The sequence below is a fragment of the Sycon ciliatum genome, chromosome 8, assembly GCF_964019385.1.
Source record: "Sycon ciliatum chromosome 8, ocSycCili1.1, whole genome shotgun sequence".
Lineage (NCBI taxonomy): Eukaryota > Metazoa > Porifera > Calcarea > Leucosolenida > Sycettidae > Sycon > Sycon ciliatum.
Genome location: NC_088650.1, coordinates 26790556 through 26810965, shown reverse-complemented (window position 1 = coordinate 26810965; position 20410 = coordinate 26790556). Strand labels below are relative to the sequence as shown.

Sequence of the window (20410 nt, the reverse complement as noted above, 5' to 3'; positions counted from 1 at the left end):
ATCTTGTTCAAGTAATAACTCTTGATAATAATAAGTAATTCTTGGAGGATCTAGACTACAACTGTAGTGGAGAGTCCCGGCGAGTAGAGTCTAGAGATAGAGCTAGAGGGCGTTTGTTTTATTGTTTTGTAGAACTATTATTACGCATCGATCAGTGTTGTTTCCAGAGAACAAGGCTTGTTTGTGCAGTGTTACCTTTACTTGAAGTGGATATTTGAAGCCATCCGAATTCTGTGGAAGAAGCCGAAGGCAATAGACATTGGTCACACGGAATCAGTGTGTTCGTACCGGGAGGTCAGTGAGCAGCTTACTGCCAAGCTAAGGGCAACACTGGCATAGCAGCTACTGCTGCTGTCCATGACTACATCTCGACTCCTGTCTTGGAACGGTGAGACGGGGAAGGAAATGAATGAGAATAATCCATGAGCGTCTATTTGTAGGTAATTCCGCCACTGCCAAACTTGGCACACTATAAAATTAATAGTAGTAGTCACTATTTTCTCATTGAGAGATTATTGATTTGATCGGAAGTTTTAGCACATCGCACGAGAATAGCAGTACTTTTATTACTACTTTGGACAAAGAGCGTTGTGATTCGACGTTGCTCGCTAACCAACCCAAAAAGTTCTTCGGTCGAGTGGTTGTGGCCTTACGTCCGAATCAGGTCCCCAGTCCGAGACCCATGTTCAGCCGTGGCAGGGAGTGTGTACCATGCCAACATGCATGGTGTTGTGGTGCAGCCAACACAACCACTTTATTTGCGCTGAACAGCCATCGGCACCCTCGGTCAACAAGGCACTGACTACTCGGAGTGAGGGTAATGTTGAATGCAGCTAGCAAACGTTTGCTCCTGCCACACCCTTTGTTGGATTTTCTCCCTCACTCTGGCCGTTACACGCTGCATTTACCATGAATACTGGGTGCAATCAGCGGATGCGAAGGCTAGTTTGTGTGCGTTCTGAACATTCAAGCGATGCCGACGCGGATCCCGCGAACATTATTATATTAAAAATCAGTTAAGTTCAGCTGGTTGTGTTTCTCAACACAATTGTTTAGAGGCTATGCGAATGATTTCATCGGGATTTTGACACGTGTATACGAGCGTGAGTCAGCAGTGTTTCGCCGGAATGGGTGCTAAATATGCAGCGTGAGTGCAAGCGCAGTGCTGACTGCTGAGCCGCGAGTCGAATTCGCCGAAGCATCTCAAAATTAATGATGATGTTATCACATAACTGATGATGTAATTGCATAACTGATGATGTAATTGCATAACTGATGATGTAATTGCATAACTGATGATGTAATCGCATAACTTCTATAGCCGGTGGTAACACGGATGTGTGAACTTCACTTTACTGTACAGTCAGGCATCTCGATGGCCCGGTATGAGTGAAACTTCCTAAGCTTATTGGGTTTCTAAACGCGATTGTACATATAGCTGGTTGCAATGCGGATAAACTAACTACTGTAAAAGCCATATAACGAAGTGCTAACTCTAACGAGTTACTGTAAAAGCAGAAATTTTCGGTGGTGTTTTATTTTCGGTAACTTCGGTGCCGAAATTTTTACCGAAAATAAAACGCACCGAAAATATCGGTATAGTACTAGTACACTTACCTGGAACGCGGGTTTACCGAAAATTTCCCTCCGCCGAACCGCCGATTTTGGAGAATACCGAAAATATTACACCACCGAAAATTTCTGCTTTTACAGTAACGAGGAGAAATCTGTCGTTAAAATAGAAATCGTTATACGGAAATCGATACATATACTGTCCTATTGAGCGTTGAGAATGAGTGAGAATCGTTACCTTTGGTACACGTAAACTAGTCAATTTTGGGAAATGGTTATATAAGCCAGGGTTCTAGCCAAAGGGGGGTAGGGGGGGGGGGGGGGCGCAGCGCCCCCCTACTCCATTTGCGCGCCCCCCTGTGAAAAAGTGCCGCCCCCCCCTACTAATTTTCCGATTTTTGTGTTTTTTCACGCCATTCAACGAAAATACAGTCGATAGTCACTACTAGAGGGTTCATAAAGGCACATTTGTGAGGGGTGAAGTCGGGGTTCACCCTGTATGTTGCATTTTGCATGGCAAGACAATTTTGGACAATGGAAAAAAATGGGTCATGAGGTAACTTTTTCCCATGCCCGCCCCCCTACTATATTGACCTGGCTAGAACCCTGATATGCGCCTCGTTAGAATAATGGCTTTTACAGTATACTGTAAGACATGTTATTATAACGAGTCGCAAATTTAACGATTGTCCAAAATTCATAGGTTAACGAGAAGATATGTTAACGATCTCGCACTATTCTGCCATATCCACACACAGCATACATGAAGCAGTACGGCCTCAACGGATCTTATTATAACGAAGAAATGTCATCCGTTAAAACGTTAGATTTGCTTCCTCGTTATATATACATGTCTTACAGTACTTTTTCGACCAACAAATACGCTAGAGGAGCTACAGGTGCTGCAGAGGGTAGTGCATGTATAGTCGAGTGGGGTGCACTTAGTTGACCTAAATCGTTCAGTTTAATAGCCGCTGAGACAGCTTCAGGATCAAACTGCATTGCATTGTGGGGTGGACAGTTGACTCCACACGTATAGTGCATGTGTACTGTACTACCACACATAGTAGTGTGGTGGTTTTATTCCCGTAGCTATGCAAAAGACGTTACTTCAGTAACGTCTGGCGCTAGCCAGGGTCCACACAGCTTTAATTCCGTGTGCGTTTGTGTGTTTGTGCCATCGGCATGCCTGGCGCTATCCCGTACCTGTCCCGTACCGTACCATCAAAGACAGCTGGCCACAATATTGAAATAGGGCTTTCAAATGGAAGATCATAACGTGAAGCAACTTGGAAGAATGAGTATGTATGTGTAATTTTTAGACCAACAGTACGTTCAAGTCTTTCCAATATAACCTACGTCTACTCAGTTGGGTCTCTATTGTTTTGTCACATGCAGATAATTTTAACTAATCACTCCGACATCACCTGCACCAATGGCAAGTGAGGGCCATGAAGCCCATCAGCCAATGGATGTCGTCGACTCTGCAGCAGCAGCAACAGCAGCGGTGACATTGGAAGAACAGCCTAAAAGGAAGCCCAGTGCTCTGGAAATGAAGTTTAGCCACTTACAGAGGCTGATCTACAGGAATATGAAGTACGTACCAGTACACGAAATATATTTTTTCTTGTACTCTCAGAACTGTTTTTTTCTATGTGGACTCATCAGCGCAGCGCAAAGAAAATGAGGCCGAAAACGATAGCAATGAAACAAATTCCAACGCCAGATTTTTAAACCAGACCGGAACTTTTGCACAAGAATAAGGAAGATTCGATGAATGTTGCTACAACTACTGAAGTTTGTATCTTGTTCCGCTGAGATGTTTTGCTCTCTAGAGAAGCGATGCTTTGTCATGGGTGCACAGTCTACTGCTCTCATCAGTGCCGCTTGCTAGCTGACTTTTTTCTTACCAATGACTTCTTCCATCCCGTCGTTCTCATCAGGTACCTGGAGGCCAAACTGGAGATTACCACTCCTCTGCTGGATCTTATCAAAGAGAAGAAGCTTTTCCCACCAGATGAGGTACAGACGAATGATTTGCTCAGGGTTTGTAACAGTCTTGGAATGTAACAAGTTCCGTGTATGAACCCTTGCATGTGCTAAATTTTTGTAAGAATATGCCGATAACCCTAAGGCAATGATGCCTGTGCCGGCCAAGGGGGTGGCTCCAGGCCAAACGTAGAGCAAAGAGTTCAGCCGTCTGAAGACGTCAGAAAACGATGCGTGTTATCCTTTGGGATGGTTGTGTAGGCAGTGGCAGCACATTCATCAGCTTACCTGTCAATATAAAGCATACACACCCAGTGATATCACATTGTCAGGTTTTATGAGCAGTTTGCAAATTTGATCACTGTCTGTGGTTCCTTCCGGAGTGCTGAGTTTCTGCCAACAAAGTACATGTACGTACAGCGAAGTACCGGTATCCTCTCTTCACACTAGCACTTGGCTTATTGTGTGTGATGATCACACAGTGCATGTGCCAAATTTTAGTTTAGAGGCTGTTGATCATATGCCCGTCACATATGGTATAGCACCCCTGCGTCCTGTGTGTGTGTGCATGTACATGTATGTGTGTATGTGTATATAGTTGGCAATGCTGTACAGTGTTTTAGACAGCCACCGTGACGACCCGACACCATGCAGAGCGGTCAACGAACAGCTCGTGACCACAGTGCTTCGCCACTGCCAGGACAAGCACGTCGACCCGTTTCTCCGCTGCCTGGAGTCTCACCAGAAGGAGGTATATCACAGTATGTAGTTCTACTTTCATTCTTGGGGCGTCTGGGCTTACTGGCTTACTGCGCCGGCTGTCTTCGAGACACTGACTGTGGGGTGACCATGCAAATTTCATGTTGTTTATTGAATGCGTGTACGCAAGTTTAATGGCCCCCGGATCCACACACTCAGCCATGTGTACACATAGCCTTGCGCAACTTGGATATGAAATACTCGTACTGTGGTATAGTGACTGATTCATGCTACTGTATTTTGACTTTGTGATGTCAGTTGTCATTCGTTTTATCATGTGTAGCCCTCTCTGCAACTCCGTGCAATTATGCCCGCTCATTCCGGCCTCCACTACTTTCACTCTATTCATCGTAATTATGTTAAGCAATGGACACCAATGCACACATGGCTATCCAACAATCGTGATATCAATTATTGCAGTTTCACGTGCCTGGAACATTTCCAGCAGCTTAGTGTGGGAGAATTGAGCTTGCAACGTGCATTTGTTCTCTACTATGCAGATTCCGCTCAGGATTCTTGGAGGGAAAACCTTGAAGGAGATCACATCAGGTATGCTACAGATACAGCATGATGAGGAGTAGATTGTATGAAGTTGGGGGCAGATTCAAGAGAGGAAATACCTCCCAGTGATAGCGTAATCATCTGCGGAACAAAAGCAGAGCACGTTTTGTTTTCTGTTTGAGCTACCGACAAGCGCCCAATCCTCTGGGTATGTTCTTTAAACCCGGCTTTGGGCGCTTGGGAAGAATTTGAAGTGCATCTATGTGCAGTACCAGTATAAAGCAAAGTTGGTGCATGCAGTTACCATGGTTACCTGCGATTCAAGTTATATACTTTTAGTGTTGACACTTCTAGCCGCGTAAACCATGAGTCCATGACTAAGGAGATCCGGTTCTAAAGCGACCACTGGACTGCAGTTGGCAGAACAATTTTTTGTTGGAATATTTTCTGGGGTAATGGATACTAATTATTATAATTGTTTGTCTTATTTCGAAACGCTTGTCTTCTGGTGGTGATAGGAGTTCTAAGTCAAGACGAATCATATCTTCAACACGTCTTGGTTATAATGTGGCATGTTGACATGATTTATCCATGTTCCAGGGTCCCTATCGGGTGGCATAGTACCTGGCACAATGTCGGAAACAATGGACGACCTTGACAGCAGTGGCGGCAGTGTAAGCCTGTCGCATTCTGGCTCGCTGTCCATCGGTAGTGCTGGTGCTGCTAAAGACGTTGGAGCAGCTGTGGATGCGTCACAGCCGTCCTCACCTATCGGTGTGGACTATGGTGAGCCGGCAGTCAGAATACAAAGCATGGTTACATTGAACTAAGGAAGTTAAACGAACAGCCAACTCTATGCATTCCGCGGTGATGAGGTAAAGGTTACAAGTTTCACCATCATCAGGTTGTGATGTGACAGGGATAGTATAGGTCTTGATGCTTATCAAACACTGTTAGATCTCTGTGACGGTTATCAGCTTGTGTGCCATTGAGCTGTGGGGTATACTTTTGGTAAGGCTGTGTGCCGTTCTAAACTGCTTTGATTGCTTTCCTCTAATTGTAGATGAGTTCCCGGAACCGGATATAGCATTTGAGGAATTATTCCCGGACTTGGAGGAGCCAATGCCGCCCGATGATGCTGAAGAAGGTAATGTGAACTGCTAAATCTGTATATTGGAGGCAGGTATATGGGTTGTGTGGATATTTGGCCACTTTGAGTTACAAATTTGTTTCCATGACATTCCTAGGCTGCATATCCTGCTTTTCCATGGACGACGTTTGATTTTGTTAGCTCTGTTTCCGTTCCTCTTGGTTCAGAGTGGCCCAAGAAGTACGACATCGGACCCGGTGGTGGAACATTTCGGGAATGTGATGGCGCCGTTAGTGTGTCTATCCCGCGCGATGCACTGGATACTGTCCACAAGGTCTCCGTCATGGAGGCTCCGATCGAGGAGCACCACAAGACACCTGATGGCGATGTGTATCTAGGAAAGGTTGGGAACCGTCGGCTCATGTTTCCCTTGGCCAACCTCTCCCTCTGTAGTGTAATATGTGTCCTCTCTTCCATCTTTTCATACTCTGCCTGTTGCTTAAATTATGCCAAGCACCCGCATTGCAAAAAATAAGTAGCTACCTCCCCTCACCCCCCCCCCCCCCCCCCCCCCCTCCAATATCGGTCTGACTAGACTATAATTGAGCCGTCAGATGCGAAAACCGACCTTATGGGAAACACTGCACAGTGCAGAAAAATGCACTTGAAAGTTGGCGAGTTTACGCACTGGTGCGCCTGGACAACCAAGCTACAAACCTTCGTATTTCAGTCAAATATCGGTCTTTCGGGACAATCCAAGTATGTAAATCGTAGAGAAAACTCCAAGGAATCCAATGCAGCAAGCGCGATCGCGGCACGATGCTGCGTTCCCCAGCTGCGAAGCCTGCAAGATACGTCACGGCACTTTGCAGTTCTACGTGCAAATCAAACAATCCAGTCCCGGGGTTTCCCCCTTTTCAAGCGACCTACGATCTCGGCAACAGGCTCAGACGTCTTGGAAGCTCTCAGTGCATCTTCACGAAAAAAAATGGGCGTCCTGGGATAATGGAGATGGAAATGGCGAACGATTTTCGTGTGACGGCGCAAGTCCAGCGCTGAAGCGATGTCTGCAGCTTGTTGCGCTGGTGCTGTGCTTTATTTGCTATCGGATTTGGGCCCAACGGGTTGCTCGTCGCCAGAGCTTTCCAGAAAGCCCACGTTTGTTGAAATCGGTCAAAGGAAACAGGAAATATTCTACAAAGTAGGTGAAACAATTGTTGGTATTGCACCCAAAATTGAGATGCAATTTGAAACGGTCTCCTATTGTAGAGGCTATAACTTTACTTCCCTTGGTCCAAATCAACTCTAGTTTTTTGCATACGACTCCTGATGCTCCTGGCTTTCAGATAGTATCACTAACACAAATATGATTTTTTTCCCATAAGGTCTGTTTTCGCATCTGACGGCTCAATTATGATACTTGAAGGACTGCTGCAGCACCTGGTGGAGTGCAGTGGAGTTGCAAAACAGGAACTTGGAATTTTTTATGCGATCAAACTGATGAAAATTTCCTATTCATCCATTTTTCGTGTCTCTGGTGTCCTTTTTGAATTTTCCTCATTCTGGGACAGATTCACACATGAGGCACCACTGCATTGCCTTTGGATAATGGATAATGTGTTTGCAAACATCGTGGATGGCAATACGGATCAATTGTTTTCCTTCTTCCTCTTTACTTTTTGATTCAATCAAATTGGATGATTACATGTTGTCATTTGACCGCTTCACTTGTCTAGGCTCTGTGGTTTGGCGAGCACGGCCTAACGTTCAAGCGTCCCGTGAGAGTGGAAGTACAGGATGCCAAACTCAAGCCCGGTGATAAGGTGAGAATAAAGAATTCAAACAAGTTCGAAAAGGTGAGACGAATGGGCACGATAATCCCGCCTGGGATTGCAAAAGGGCTGCCTTCTTCATACTGTTATCTTGTAAACAGTAAAGGAGAGAGAGAGGAGCAGTCGTATGCTCCTCAGGAGCAAGTGTGCATGCTCCAATGCGAAGTGCAGACAAGAGTCATAATAATTATTACCGTATGTTGATACACACAGAGCAACTGCATGCTTTCACAATTGCTTGGCAGCCAGTAGGTCTATACACGCAAACAGGTCTGAGCGTAAGGCGAGTGGGAGGTGAATGGAGGTGAGGAAAACACTGGAGTTACAGTTCTCTGTTAGGTCTTGCAGTTGAAAGGCGGTTGCTCACTCTCATGTATGGTTTATGTAGAGGCCGGGATTGCTCAATCCTAGCCATTCTCTGGTAATGGGTACAATTCTAATCGCTTTAGGGCACGTTCGAATTGTCACTCTTTGACTTTTCGAGGAGTTTCATTTTTCTGAAGAGGTGGCCTTATCTCTTCAGAAAAACGAAGCTCCTCGAAACTCCTCGAAACTCCACAACCTCACCCGATGGGAGAGGTGGATTAGTTTCGAAGAGTTTGGAATAGCTACGTCACGTAGTACGTGGAGATGGTTGATCTGATCGGACGTCATCATCGCCATGATAATTCCACTGAAAAACTCAAAATGATAGAAACCGTTCTAATGGGACACCTCAACTAATCTCTTTATAAAATTTATTTGAACAGTTGATGAAGACAATTCGAACGCGGCCTAAGTAAGGAGATAGCTTCCTCTTCCATCGTGTACCTACTGCCGGGACCAATGGTTCTGTATGAAAATACTGCACTAGCGAAGTCATCAACAGAGCATTTACTGCAGCTACGAAACACCCCTGCAAACTACGCCCGCATACCATCAACTCATTGAAGAGCAATATTTTGGAGTTTGGCTCAGCATGATATTGGCTGCAGATGGAAGCCTAATCAATTTTATAGATTTTAGCTTTAGGCAAATGGGCCTTATATTCGAAACACCGGTGCTTTCCTAGCTATTTTAGATGCAAAATGACTCACCCACTACGCCATGCCATAAAGTCAAAGTCCACACAGAAATTTCAGTCTAAATCCACTTGTTCACTCTTCCTGCTGGGCTGTAAGTTTGTTAGTATACCGTAGTACTTATTCCTTCTTTTTTTACCAAATACATACATCAAATGTCATTTCATTTATGAAGCCCATGGCTTTATAACTGAGACTGGCTTTATAATCGAGTATACCTCCATGGCTTTAAAGGTGCGGACATACAGTAAGAAAACTAGTATGTCAAAATGCTGCCTTTCTATCTGGTTTTCAGCTTCTTGCTTTCATCACTCCCCAATCACTCTCTTGTGTGTGCACATGCACTATGCCTCAGGTGCATCTCTTCGTGAGCGATAAGGACGAAGACCAGTTGCCAGAATTTCTGGACATAACCGAGTCCGGCAATATTTGTGTGGATTACGACAAGAAAACAATCTCATTTCAAGTGGACCACTTCAGCTACTTCTGTAAGTAACTACAGAACTTCTGGAGGAACTTTTGCAATCAGACGCAATCTTCGTTCTCAATTCGCCGCACATCCATACAGCTTCAAACAAAGCTCTCTAAAACGAAATAATTAGGTGATAAACTGTAGTGCAGAGCTGGCTCCGTTTCTCGCAGTTAGAGCGCTCTGAATTGGTCGCTTTCAGCTGACTTAAAAAAAACTCTTTGCGTTCACTAGCCTTCAGGTTCATTGTCATCAGTTCGGCCGGTCACTCTGAGCATTGCTGACGAGACCTAACTATGGAGTGTGGCTATGAAGCCCACGGCACCGCGTTTTATGAGCCACGTCGTCAATGAGTCTGGCTGCACACCAAGTCCCGGGTAGCAGCACAATGCATTCGGGACGTGCTCTTCTCTCATCATCCCCAGACCTCGTTTCTGACACTATACACGTTAATAATGTTAAGCTGAAATCGAGTCAGGTGAAATTATATTTTTAGTCTGGCACTTGGAGAGCGATCGACCTGCCCAGGTAGGGCACAATCAGCATTCTAGCAAAGGCACTCGGTGCACTAGACGATAGGCTCTCTCCAGCAAGAAGACAGTGGGCCATAGGTATGAATACTTCTCTATCTTATGCGGGTAGCAGCACAACTTCAATCTGGTCATGTTTAGCAACTGACAGCCGTAGCAAATGAAATCCAGGCCGACGTACACTTGCAGAGTCGCATGCCAGTACTGTTGACTTCGTATATGCAGTAGAAAGAGTGCACATGCTCGGAGAGGGAGGGGGGGGGGGGGGGGGCTGAGTGGCTCTTGACACATATCACTCGTGATATGCGTAGTTGGTGATGAACGTGTAGTTCCATGGTAGCACTTGAAGGGGTTGCAACACTACCACTACAACACTGTGTGAGCCTTTTAGTATTTACCCAAGGCTAAATAAGCTTCAGTCACACTGTGCATCTACTGCTTACACAGCTGCATATAAATGCCGTTTATTTTTATTTATTTATTTATTATTTTACTATTATTATTTTTTTCGGCAATGCAGATGATGATGATGATGATGAAATAAGCTTGGAGTTCATGCCTTTGCTATTAGTTCTTGCTTCAGAGGACCATTCGTCCTTGTGTATTTGTCTATCCGTTTCCCAATCACAGTGTGGGCAATCTCCGCTGCTCCTGTTACTGCAATGGCCGTGGGACTTCTGCTGCAGAGTCGAGAAGTTCGTGTTCAAGTCCTGGCAATGCCCGTCGCCAACCCAGAAACTGCAACTGAAGTCCGTCTTCAAATAATCCTCAGTACGTCTGTGGCTCATTGTGAGGGCGTCCTGTGTGACTTTCGTTCAGGTTCAATTTTATTGTGATGGGCTTGTGAAGTTTGGTGACCCGACTCCCTGCTGTAGTACATAGTCGGGACAGGGCATATGAGCAGTGGGCATATGGGCGGTGTTTATTTTTTATTACTATTTTTTTTACACAGTTTAGCCGTAACGTATGATAAGTTGATAACAGGCATTGGACTTGTCCAGTGTTGCTAGTAACGGGAGTTGTTCAATTCCTGTCTCATGTTCTATTGGTATCTTCTATCCAGAACCGCCTGGCTTTGAGAGCAAGGGAACCCGAGCGTCTGCTGATTATCATCCAGTGAGTGAGTCGCGGCTGCACAAGACCCTGCAGCTGGCGCCGTTTGAACGGTACGTCCACATGACACTTGTATCTGCCACTGATGAGCACGATGAACGGGAACTTGACTGGACGCTAACGCCGGATGCTGCTGAAAAGCTAGATGAGGGTCTCCAGTGTCCAGATAATGTCAGACCGGTTATTTTGCAGAAGAAATCGCCAGTGGCATCGGACCATGTCGCTTTTCCATTCGAAGCTGCACTGGAGTGCCACGGTACCTGGATTACCAAGAAAGTATATGTGTACTTCGTGATCGATCCAGCAGAGCTGCTCAAGGCGAAGAGTGGGCTCGACCGCTCCCAACTCGCTGCTGCTGAGCTGCCGAAGCCGCTGCCACCCCCACCACAGTGTCCTGCTGACCATTCCAAGGAAGCACGCAGTACGATGATGAGCAAAGCTCGCAAAACGGCATTGGTAAAAACGCTGGTGGCTCTGATGAATCACACCCATAGATCGAGTTTTGATGTTCTGGTTCCTCAGCTGCTCCGATGCCAGCTGTTTGCTCACCACTCCGATGATGATTCTATGTTGAGCGGTGCCAGCGGGGGTACTGCGCAGAACAAGATGAGGCACTTGGTCGACCTGGTCAGCAGAAAATGGAACTCGGCGTTTGATTGCTTTTGCCATGCCCTGGAGTGTGGGCTGCATCTCCCGCACCTTGCTTGCGCGCTGCGAAAGGAGGAAAAGGCAGCACTGGAGAGTTCGACAAGCAGTGGAGATTGACTCTAGCCGTGTGCACGGATAGCAAGTCAGCTTACTGGGACAGTGACTTCACTTTGTGACATCTGCCAATGACATACTTATAACAGAATCTGGACCACCACCTGTGGCTGTGATGCAGCCTTGTCTTTGTATTGGTGCTTTCCTTGATCCGCAATCCCTGCTCCTGGCGGTCACTTGATGATCCATATCAACTTGATAGATTCTTTGATGTACCACTGGAGGATTTTCTTACAGTAGTAGGCTCTATGCTGATGCTAATGCTATGTCAATCAGTAGGTACCTGCTGACTACAAACTCAAAGTGGTGTAAACCTGTCGACTCCATCGTAATAATTTTATAATAATATTACGTTGATTCTTGCGAGTGACATTGTCATTCTAATTTATTTAAAAAGTCAGTGATCAATACGGAATGCATACTTTGTTTAAAGGTATATAGATCCTTGTGTGCTAGTCACACATTTTCTTAACACTGCTGACGCCAGCCAGTGCTTTCCTATCATCTTCAGAGTCACCACCATCACGCTCAGTATTCTGAATTTTCGAGCACCTTCTGAGCAACTTCCAACGCCCGCCAGTGACAGAGTTGGCTGTGCTCTGAACAATGTGATTCCGTGCGTGACCGTATCAGTGTACATTAATTTTATAAAGGACAGGATCGATTACGTCGCATGCGGCCGGGCCTGTTTGCCAGAAGGGAAAGTTTGATCTTCGAAGACTTTCTTCAATAGTCGGAGGCTCAACGGCAGCCAATTAATCATCTCTCCAACATCTTAACAACCACGGTCTTCCACATGCACTGCAGTTGCAACTGCAAGACATTGGTTGCAAGACACAGACAGACATTGGTTATGAAGGTGTTGGACTATGCAGGGGAGATGATTGATCTTGAAGATTGAGAGTATGTACCGGTGCTAACTTAGTACTCAGCTATGCACTGCAGTCAATACAGAGGGTATGTACAGAGGGTATGTAGGGCACCATCCTGGACTATGCGGGCAATTGCGCAAGGGCCTAGATCTAGGGTACGTACAGCACTATTATTTTAAATATTACACTAAAAAAACCTTTTTTTAGTACTAGGTCTAGTACAGTAGCTGGCTATGCCTAGCGCCTATGCCATGCATACTCAACCATACTTTTTATGCCAGGCTATGGACTGTCGATGTCTGTCACTGTGGTCGATGCGCTAGGCCTATGGCTATGCTAGCCTACACTGGCTACAGCCAGTACAGGCTAACCGGTATGAGTACTACACTCAACAGCCGGCTAGGAAGTAGGGGTCTTACTATTATACTAAGTCTTGTTGCATGCAGTCACAACAAGAAGTGTTACTTGTTCGTGTGGCCATCGATCATCATGGTGTAAATATTCGTAGACTACGCGTAGATCTACAATCATGTCCGCCCCTCTAACAGTCCACTCTGGAGTGCCCCAGGGCTCTATCTTGGGGCCTCTATTGTTCATCGTATACGTTAATGATTTGGCAGGTTTGGATCATACCTCACTCTACGCGGACGATACAGCGCTCCATATAACCAAGCCAGGATTATTACAAGCCTGCGACTCGCTACAGTATCACATTAATCAAGTTGTGCGCTGGATGTCGAAGTGGAAACTCCGCCCCAATGTGTCGAAAACGGCAATCCTTTGTATCCCCCCACGACCCTCCAGTGACCTGACCCTCTTTACGACTCGGCTTTTTACTTTCCCTGATGATCCCATTGCTATCAACATTGTTAAAAATCACAAACACCTTGGTATATTTCTTGATGAACACTTGTCCTGGGATTCGCACGTAACCTATATTGAAAAGCGAGTTTGCTCCACGATAGGCTGCATTTCTCCTCACATCTCCCATCTACAACATGGTTGTCGAATACAAATTTATCACTCTTATGTTCTTCCTTTGTTTGATTACTGCTCTCTCGTTTGGTCCTCCGGTCTATCCTCCGCTCTTATGCATCGGTTAGAAGTCACCCACCGTAAATTACTTCGATTAATATTTCGCATGACCCCTCTGACCTCCTCTCAGACGCTATACATTTTGGCTTCCTCTTCCCCTCTCTCAGAACGCTTTCCCTACTCGGCATGCAAATTCATTCACCGTATTAAGCTTCAACTTGCTCCTCCTCATGCACTTGCGCATTTAAGCTGGTTCAATAATAGCTCGCGTACTAGATGTTCTCTCCGTTTCCCACTTGCCAGATCATCGATCCTTTTAAAATCCCCTCTGTTCAAGTCCTATTCTCATTGGTCTCGGCTTCCGCAGGAGGTAAAGTCTCGTGACACCTTCGCTGCATTTTGTTCCATTCTGCCCGCGCCTAAGTCGAATTGAATTGAGTTCGTTGTTTTCCATTGCTAGCCTAATCTTCATACTGCTCTCTCCAGGTTCCTATAGTACTTCTTTTGTTTTGTTTTCCTTTCTCTTTTTTTCTCCTTCTTTTTCTCAGTTAAAATCGCCCGCATCACATGCTTATTGGCACTATGTCATCGTGATTGTGGAATAATAATGTTACGAAGTCTGAAGAAAATGTTGAACGGCCTCTGCTGGGATGACGACTACACCATAGCTCAGTGGTTAGAGCATCGCTGGCTACAAGCGAGGGTCCCTGGTTCGAGTCCTGGTGGTGACAGTCAATTTTTTCTTCGGACTTTTCCCGTTTGTCTCTTTCCCTCAAACCAGTCAATAATAATAATAATATAATATTTTTCCTAACGATGTGAACGGTTGCACTTTCTGAGCTCTGATGAGCAGAGCTTCCTTAGCGTTGCTCAATGGCTCGTCCGCTCAGAAAATTGAACGTTTTGTTCATTGTAATACTTATTTCAATAATGGATGGAAATGGGGGCCAGGGGGCCCGGAGAAAGCGCTGGTCGGAGGAGGAAGTGAGAGTGTTGGCTGAGTGCTACGCAATTGCGACGCCTGGAGGTGTCCAGTCTCGTGGGTACATGCGACGGATGCACGATGCTTGGTGTGGCAGGGGCCTGGAGAGACAGGTAAGCGAGGTAAATTTGGCCAACCAGTTGCGAGAAATTCGGAAGAGCGGACGACTCTCCTCCGCCGATGTCGAGGCCATTCGTCAGCAGTGCACGGCAGAAGAACCAGCAAGGACGGAGACCAGTCCAGAGGCGTCTCGGGATGTGCTATGTGAGGAAGCCATGGTGACTGGAGCGCTAGGCGACCGTGGCCTGGTGGGGTGCTGCGGTGGTGCTGGTGCTACTAGTACTACTACTACTAGTACTAGTGCTACTAGTACTACAGCTAGTACAGTTGCTGCTGCTGCTGGTGGTGGTGCGACTACTGCTGCTGACATGACACCGCATGGCCAGGCTGTGTGCGCTTGTGCATGTGGAAGCAGTTCACCCCACGGTACGTGTACATGTGAGTTACCTAGTACTAGTGATGACAGTGATGATGTGGCGTGTGGTGTTGAACCCAATCTACCGACTGTAGAAAACGCCACCAACACTGATGCTGAGCAGCACAACCTGGAAGATGAGCTGCTGCCCAAGGAGATTAGTGATGTAACGGAGGAGTTAGAGAAGAGGTATCGTGCAGAGGTCGTGGCCGACATGGCACAGCGACAATGCCTCCCTAATCCAACAAAAAAGCATGTACAAAATAAATTATTATACAGTGTTACCGCCATGGTCAACTCTCAGCTCAGGCTTGTGTGTCGCCGGCTATTTCCTGATGGTGAGGCGTCGCTCCATGAGATCAATTGCCTCGTGTATGCTGGTGCTTGCGTTTGCATATCGACTATCCAAGGCAGTCAGAATCATCCGACTGGCAATGCCAAGCAAAACGGAAGTGACAAGGACCATCCGCCGCAGTGGCAGATCCGATTGACAAAGGAAATCGATCAACTCCGCTCGGATGTTTCCCGACTCACCAGCACAGTGGCGGATCCAGGGGGGGGCCCAGGGGGCCTGGGCCCCCCCTTTGAAAATTTCGACCTTGGTCTAGGATAACAGTAGACTGTAGAATGAGCGCTCGAAATGACTTGGCGTATCAAGTGGGTCACGCGTGCTGGGTATTTTTATACGTGTCCGGGGTCACGCACTAGCATTGTAGTCAGCGCGCTGTGTACAACTACTGTACGCACTGCGACCTGTAGACACGGCCGCACTTCAAACATGTGAAAAACGTGCCAAAAATGCAGGGCCTGGTACTTTTTTTTATTATGCATAGCGCAGTGATCGCGTTGGGCTGAAGTCCTGTATGGTGCACGGTGCTGTCGACTTCGTCCTTCCTTTTTTCTTTTCCACTTGTCAGAAACTAAACGCTCTCTAGCTAGCTCTCTACTTCGCTTGTAGCCAACGGGTTACCTTCAGATATGCGATGAAGAGGAAAGCGTCTGACATCAGGTCGTTCTTCAGTGGACCGGTACTGGCGGTAGATAAGAGAGCTCGCGTTGAAGAGCCGTCCAAAGGTCCGTCGCGGCCGCTGTCGATCGAGTGGAAATGTTCCAGTGCAGTTTGAAAATGTCGTGAGAATGGAATAAAACTAGGGACCGGCGGATTCTGCTCGAAAAGGTGGCATATTCTGCTCGAAAAGCAGTGAAATTGGCAGAACCATACAAACCTTATGGCGGGCAATTCCTCGAATTCTGCTCCATTTTTTTATCCACATACCAAACATGCATGAAACCAGAAAAAGTACCGAATTCTGCCAATTTTTCTGCCGGCAGAATCCGCCGGACCCTAAAATACAACAGCTCTTCACAACTTCAGGACTTTGTTGTTGTTGTATTAATTTTTGTTGTTTTGTTTTGGGGGGGGGGGGCGGCGGATACCTTGGGCCCCCTCTTCGGCCAAGTCCTGGATCCGCCACTGCAGCATGCTACGATATCCATCGGAGAAACATCATGACTTCTGGAGGAGATATGAAGTTGAAGTCGGAAACACAGACGAGTTGGAAATGAAGCTACAGGGAAAGAAAGATCGACTTCTTGCGCTAGCAGCCAGGATGCGTCGATATCGAGAAAATGAAAAGGCCAAAAAAGCCAACAAAATGTTCCAAATGAATGAGCGTGCTTTCTACCGGACGCTTCGGGAGCCTGCACACTCTGTTAGTGGTGCTTCAAATCGATTGGAGACGCCGCAATTTCCAGAGGCGGGTGAAGCCACCGAATTCTGGAGTGATCTTCTGTCTACACCTGCGCCGTTCACCGCTGGTGAGTGGTATGTAAGGCAAGCAGAATATTATGAAGAACACGTCCCTGTGCAGAGTAGCGCAGTTATCACCCAGGACATCCTGGCTGACTGCCTGCGCAAACTAGCCTTGTGGAGGGCTCCGGGCCATGACAAGTTGCATGGGTACTGGTGGAAGAGGCTGACAAGCCTGCACTCTTACCTTCGGAGAGCCTTCCAGAGGGTGATAGATGGCCACAGTGACATTCCGGGATGGTTGACGTCTGGCGCTACTACTCTCCTTCCTAAGACTTCTCCACCTTCGGCAATGCCCACAGATTATAGACCAATTACGTGTCTTCCGATACAGTACAAGCTCTTTACCGCCGCCATATCGAAGATTATGTGGCAGCACATCAATCAACATGAAATACTTGCAACGGAGCAGCGCGGTTGTGCAGCAGCTGGTCTTGGTTGCAAGGAGCACCTGATGGTGGATAAGATGATTCTGGAGGATGCCCATACGAAAGGGCGAAATCTGGTCATGGCATACCTGGACTTCAAAAAGGCATTTGATAGTGTGTCGCATGAATGGATTCTACATGCTTTGACGATGTATCGATTCCACCCGTCTTTGGTCACAACTATTGCTCGTAGCATGCAGAACTGGAGAACGACAATGCACATATGCGACCAGGGAAGATGCAGGGTCACTACCGGCAACATTTCAATAAGAAGAGGCATATTTCAAGGTGACACATTATCCCCGTTACTGTTTTGCCTGGCGCTAAACCCAATCAGTTTTGAGCTCAACCGATTGCCTTTGGGATACAGAGTCAGCTGCAGAGACGCCGAGTTGTCTATCAATCACTCTTGGTACATGGACGACATTAAACTCTATGGGAAAACTACAAAGGATGTGACTACCCTCGTGTCTACCGTGTGTGGCGTTGGTGATGACATCGGCATGAATCTCAACCCGGCTAAGTGTGCCGTGCTGCACGTCAGGAGAGGAAAACCAGATGAAGGATGCTCTATCCAGGTTGGCGATGAGACCATTGCAGAGTCGCTACGACTCAATGAAACATACAAGTACCTTGGAGTAGTGCAAGCAGCCATGATACCTCACCCGCAGCTCAAGACGCAACTCACTGCAGAATACAAAAAGAGATTGTATTTGCTTCTTAACAGTGGATTGAATGCGCGAAACATGATCAAGGCCATCAATACGTATGCTCTGCCGGTTATGACATATAGTTATGGAATCGTAAATTGGACCGAGGCTGAAATCAAGACCACAGATCGAGTGACAAGATCAGCCTTGACTGCGTCTGGATTTCACCACCCCAAAGCCTCAGTCAACAGGCTCTACATGAAGAGGGGAGATGGAGGCCGGGGCTTGGTCTCTTGTGAGGATATGCACGGCCGGAGCATGTGTGGCCTGGCCCGCTACATGAGTACCAGCCCAATAGACAGAATAAGCCTGCTTTATCAGTATCATCAACAAAAACCTACAACAAAAAGCCACTCAATAACTGCAAAGGCTGCTAAGTTCCTGTCGAGTTTGGATCTGCCAGCAGCTGGACCAGCTTTACCCAATAAGCATACCATTAAACAAGCGTGCGCTGAGCGAAAATCCAAAACACTTTCCACTATGCCGCTGCATGGGAGATATTGGAGCCGATTGGAGGAGAATCGCCTAGATAAGGAGCTTACCTTCATGTGGTTGAAATCAAGGACACTGAAACCTTCAACTGAAGGCATGATTATGGCAGCACAAGACCAATCCCTCAAAACGAAAAATTACCAATACGCCATAATGAAGTCAATTGCTCGAACTGATGCCAATTGCAGGCTTTGCAAGGGCAGCTTAGAAACAATTGACCACATTGTCAGTGCCTGCCCAGTTCTTGCTCGGACCAGTTACATTGAACGACATAACCGGATAGTAAAGTATGTGCACTTCGAAATGTGTAAAGCACGAGATCTACCTACTGGTGCTTCACGATTCGACCACCAGCTCAAGGCATTGGTCAAGAGTGATCAGTATCGCCTCTATTGGGAGTATTCGGTCCCAACTGACCTGAAACTATCAGCAAACAGGCCCGATCTGCTCCTTGTTGATGACAAGGAGCGCATCGCCTACATTATAGACATCAGCGTTCCTGGTGAGAACAACATCAATAAGAAAATGGCTGAAAAGCGCTCGAAATATTATGATTTGAAGCGGGAGATTTCGAGGATTTGGTCCCTCAACCAGGTTGACGTGGTCCCTGTGGTTGTCGGTGCCCTGGGAGGCTTGGTGGGGGAGACTCCTCAATGCCTTCGGACTGTGCAGGGAGGAGACCTGGCTATTGTGCAACAGGAGGCTATACAAGGTTCGATTAAAATACTGAGAACTATCCTTAACATGTAGATGCACCTCTGCTGCGTTTGCATGTTCAATAACTAAGAGACTTGAATAACGACTGATAAAGACTGATATTTCCTTTGTTACTACTCCCTTCATTGGTTGATGTATTTTGCCTGTCGCTGCAAATTCTTTATTATTGTTTTGATGTTGGAGTTCGGATTGAGTTTCTTTCCTTTCTTCCTCTTCCTTCAACTAGTTCTTGTCCCTTTGGTTTTTAGGTTTTATTTATTTATTTATTTTTGTTTTTGTTTTTTCACTTTCTTTTTTGCTGTCCCACCCATGGAAATATTTCCCGGTGGGTCTGGCTTATCGCCTTCGAAAGAAGTGAATAAAGGAGAAATAATAATAATAATTTTTTAAAAGAGGTCGGAGGCGGATAATACTTTAAAACGAAGGTAAGTTATGGGTCGCAAATATCCACGCAAACACACATCCAGTCATAATAAGGCTCAAGCTGGAAAGACTAAAACTTATATATGCTCACTATGTTGTTGTCACTATTATTATCTTCCTTCGAGTGTTGTGTCGTGCTAAACTTGATAATTTTCCACCTTGTCACGAGTGTTGTTATCTAATTATCTTTACGCTATATAAGTTTTAGTCTTTCCAGCTTGAGCCATTCCCTGTATAATCCTTGATGAGAAGGGACCGAAAACGTTCGGATACTTATGACAAGTGCCTTATTATGACTGGATGTGTGTTTGCGTGGATATTTGCGACCCATAACTTACCTTCGTTTTAAAATAATAATAATAATAATAATAATAAACAGGCCCTCAATGACAACCGCCGCTGTGAACTTCGAGCGATGCCTCTTCATGGTCGCTATTGGGCGCGTGTTGATGGCATCCTGGACATGCAGCTCTCGTTTTCCTGTTTCAGATCCCAGACAATGCGTCCTGAAACGGAAGGCTTTCTCATTGCTTGCCAGGATCAGGTGATTGCCACGAGAAACAATATGCGCCATATCCACAAGAGGCATGATGTCGTGGACCTCTGTCGTGTATGTGGTGCACCCGGAGAAAATATGGACCACATCATCGCCTGCTGTCCAGCCCTGGCACGGACTGCATACATTGCCCGGCATAACTTTGTGGTCCAGGCCCTGCATCGTGCGCTGTGTAAGCAGCATGGATTACCCAGCAGTAAGCAGCTGGTGCAGGTCACAAGTTCTGCCAGTT

General features: G+C 46.3%; 1 protein-coding gene across 2 annotated transcripts in view; it reads left to right on the top strand.

Moving 5' to 3' along the window:
* Positions 1-12242, top strand: part of LOC135822529 (uncharacterized) — a 12294-nt gene extending 52 nt beyond the window's left edge. Inside the window, exons 1-12 of one of the 2 annotated variants that reach the window (XM_065335318.1) lie at positions 1-440; positions 2971-3168; positions 3516-3594; positions 4160-4312; positions 4821-4869; positions 5422-5607; positions 5885-5968; positions 6139-6314; positions 7648-7734; positions 9160-9292; positions 10434-10574; positions 10867-12242. The exon at positions 1-440 is cut by the window's left edge and continues 52 nt beyond it. In XM_065335318.1, the coding sequence (XP_065191390.1) occupies positions 3008-3168; positions 3516-3594; positions 4160-4312; positions 4821-4869; positions 5422-5607; positions 5885-5968; positions 6139-6314; positions 7648-7734; positions 9160-9292; positions 10434-10574; positions 10867-11681 (2064 nt within the window). In that variant the 5' untranslated portion in view covers positions 1-440; positions 2971-3007 and the 3' untranslated portion in view covers positions 11682-12242. The remainder of the gene's footprint in view (positions 441-2970; positions 3169-3515; positions 3595-4159; positions 4313-4820; positions 4870-5421; positions 5608-5884; positions 5969-6138; positions 6315-7647; positions 7735-9159; positions 9293-10433; positions 10575-10866) is intronic. The other variant, XM_065335317.1, reaches the window with a different exon arrangement.
* Positions 12243-20410: the final 8168 nt, after the last annotated feature.